This window comes from Myotis brandtii, unplaced genomic scaffold (assembly GCF_000412655.1).
Source record: "Myotis brandtii unplaced genomic scaffold, ASM41265v1 scaffold1236, whole genome shotgun sequence".
Lineage (NCBI taxonomy): Eukaryota > Metazoa > Chordata > Mammalia > Chiroptera > Vespertilionidae > Myotis > Myotis brandtii.
Window position 1 is genome coordinate 924,770 of NW_005354316.1, and position 2,912 is coordinate 927,681.

At 64.9% G+C, this 2,912-nt stretch overlaps 1 protein-coding gene across 1 annotated transcript in view; it reads right to left on the reverse strand.

The window, feature by feature from the left end:
• Positions 1-2,912, reverse strand: part of PTDSS2 (phosphatidylserine synthase 2) — a 9,430-nt gene that overhangs the window by 298 nt on the left and 6,220 nt on the right. The window contains exons 3-8 of the mRNA XM_014534007.1: positions 1,715-1,849; positions 1,384-1,434; positions 993-1,106; positions 723-841; positions 205-319; positions 1-133 (exon numbers count right to left, since the gene is read on the reverse strand). The exon at positions 1-133 is cut by the window's left edge and continues 1 nt beyond it. Of these exons, the coding sequence (XP_014389493.1) occupies positions 1-133; positions 205-319; positions 723-841; positions 993-1,106; positions 1,384-1,434; positions 1,715-1,849 (667 nt within the window). The remainder of the gene's footprint in view (positions 134-204; positions 320-722; positions 842-992; positions 1,107-1,383; positions 1,435-1,714; positions 1,850-2,912) is intronic.

The window sequence follows — 2,912 nt, forward strand, 5'->3', positions numbered from 1 at the left end:
AGTCGTAGATCTCCCGCATGGCCACGCCGCCCACGTTCACGAAGAACACCAGCCGCAGGAGGACCAGGGAGTGCTCCGGGGGCAGCCACAGCACGAACTTCAGGTAGAACGTGTTCAGCTCTGCCAACAAAAACTGGGGGACAGGGGAGTGTGGGCGGCGAGCCCGAGCCCAGCGGGCCGTGCTCGGGAGGCGGCCGGCCTTACCACCAGGATGATGCCGCACACGGCCAGCCAGCGGCGCAGGCTGGAGGCGGGCTTCCACTCGAAGCGGACCCAGCTGTAGGGCGTGAACTGGAAAGCGATCCTCTTCATCTTGCCCCTGGAGCCGGGGGTGGGGGATGGGAGGGCCTCAGCAGGTTCCTAGTCCCGTGCCCCCCACCCCATGATGGACAGGAGAGGAGACCCACTCCCCAGCCCTGGCCTCCCAGGTCTTTTCCTGAACTTTCTTTCTTTTAAATTCAAAATAAAAATGGCAGAGCCTGCGACCACGCCATGAGGGCAGCCGCTGGCCAGACAGCACGGGCTGACGTCCCAGCCACTGGGAGGGCCTTTGAGGCTCCCACGGGCAGCCCAGGGTCAAATCCCAGGTGGGGAGTACAGGAGGCAAAACCCTCATCCGTCCCCTCCCGAGACACGTCGGATGGCACAGGGCCTGACCCTCAGGGCCCTCCAGGCCCCACCCCGATGCCCAGGCCCTGCAGCACCACACTGGGCAGACGTACTTGTAGGTCGGAATGTTCCAGAGGCCCTGCCACTTGTACGTCTTCAGGGACAGCCACTTGAGGGTCTTCATGCCGCAGTAGATGCCCAGCCCATTGCAGATCAGCACGTCCATGATCCACTGGAGGCGGGAGGCAGCCCCGTGGACCCTGCAGCTCCGTCTGGCCTCCCCTGAGCCCCTCCCCCCTCCCCCGCAGGGTGGGCGGGCCTTGGTGTGGGACACAGGCCTCAGGCCAGGCCAGGGCGGAAGCCCTCCCATCATGGGCACCTACGTGGTCCCACCAGCACTCGCTGAAGTTGGGCAGCTGGTGCTCCAGGCTGTACTCCAGGAACTCGAACATCACGCTCACAATGGTGCACGTCCACCAGTCGCGGATCATCAGGGTCTGCGGGCGGGGCAAGGGCATGCCCGCTGCGTCAGCCCCTCCCGAAGCCGCCCTCACTCGGGAGCAGGGCAGGCACAGGGCGGGGCCGGGGTCTTCTCCGTTGTTCTCACGGCCACCACACCACATGCCATGGACGGGCGCCCGGGCGGTCTTGCGCTGTGGCCCCCAGCGTTGCTCATCAGAGTCAGACCACTCTCAACGTCAACCCGTGACCAGCAAAGGCCCCGGACACAGGGCGGGTGGCAGACAGGACATGCCAGCCGACCATGAGCCTCACCTTCAGGTACCAGCCGATAAAGTGCGCGGGCACGAAGCCATCCAGCTTGTCCTGTGGGTGAGACGCAGGCCTCATACCCCCCCTCAACCCTGTGCAGCCCCCACAGCCCTGCCCGGGACCAGGTCCTGTGCTGTCCTCACAGCCCGAGGCCTCCCTCCCCTGTGCACACCCAGGGCCCCTTGCACAGCGCCTGCCAGGCCCCAGGGACGATCTGGGGTCTCACACACGTGTTGAGGCGTGTGTGGACACACCCGAACCCGAGGACACAGGGTGCCCCTCCAATGGGGACCGCCCCCCACTGCATCCTGCCCCGCCCCCCGGGCGACCTTACCCAGACGTTGTGGAAGGGGTCTGTCTCGTTGTCTGCGTCGTAGATGAGGCAGTTCCCCCCATAGTCCCTCTCCGGCAGCGGAACCCCCAGCCTGGGGTCCACGTACTTCAGAAACTGGCGGCCATCCTGCACGGTCTGCAAGGCCAGCGTCCGCGTGAGTGGGCCCCGCCCCCGCCCGGCACTGACACCTCCAGCCGTCCAGGGGGACGGGTTTGTGGTGCGCAGACGACACTTACTTCCGTCGACCACACGCTGCCCCCTACTCGGGGCTGAGCGGACTGGGGAGTCCCGAGCTCCAGGTGACGCTCCGCACCCCACAGGACCAGGCCGTGTGGGGTCACAGGTGCGCCTCCCGTGGGAGCACTGGGGTCTCCGATCGCTGGTCTCGCTGCCCCTCCCCACGACGCACAGCGTCAGGAAGCCCCTCCCTCTCGCAGACACCAACATAAGCACACACCCTGGGACCGCGGTGACGGAGGAGGTGTCCCCCACATGCTCATCACTAAGACCCTGTCCCCCACCCGCCCCAGGGAGCAGCCCAGCGAGGCTGCGTGACAGGCGGCACTCAGACCTGCGTCTGTCCCTCGGCCGAGGCCCTCCTGTCACACCACCGAGGCCCTCCTGTCCCACGGCCGAGCTGAGGTCACCCATGGGCTCTGTAACCTCGGGTCTGGGGTGAGCAGGGCGGAGTCCTGACCAGCGGCCAGCCAGCGGGGCAGAGTCTTGGATACTCAGCCCTGCAGTGTGAACACCGCACAGATGTAAGAAGCCACAGAGGGGAACCAAGATGGCGGCATAAGGTATAGACCTGTGCGTGCTGCCCCCCACAACATCGAAACTACAGCTATAAGACAAAACAGCTATCATCCAGAACCACGGAAAGCTGGCCGAGTGGAAGTTCTACAACTAGAAGGAAAGAAAGAAGCGCACTGAGACCGGGTAGGAGGTGCAGAGGCGCCAAGAGCAGAGGTACGGAGGTGCGTGCGAGGGGGGCACCTGGATGCACATTTTTTTTCAATTGGAAGGGGATACAAGCTCTTGAATGCACTGAGCTCCTTTAGGCGAGACTCTGGGGTCCCAGACTCCTACGGGGAGAAACTGGACTGTCTTGCAGCGGTTTGGGAAGTGAGGGGGGCTTTCTCGCAGAGCTGCTCGCAGGGATCATTGCTGCTGTGGGGGCGCGGGACTGCAGAGACGC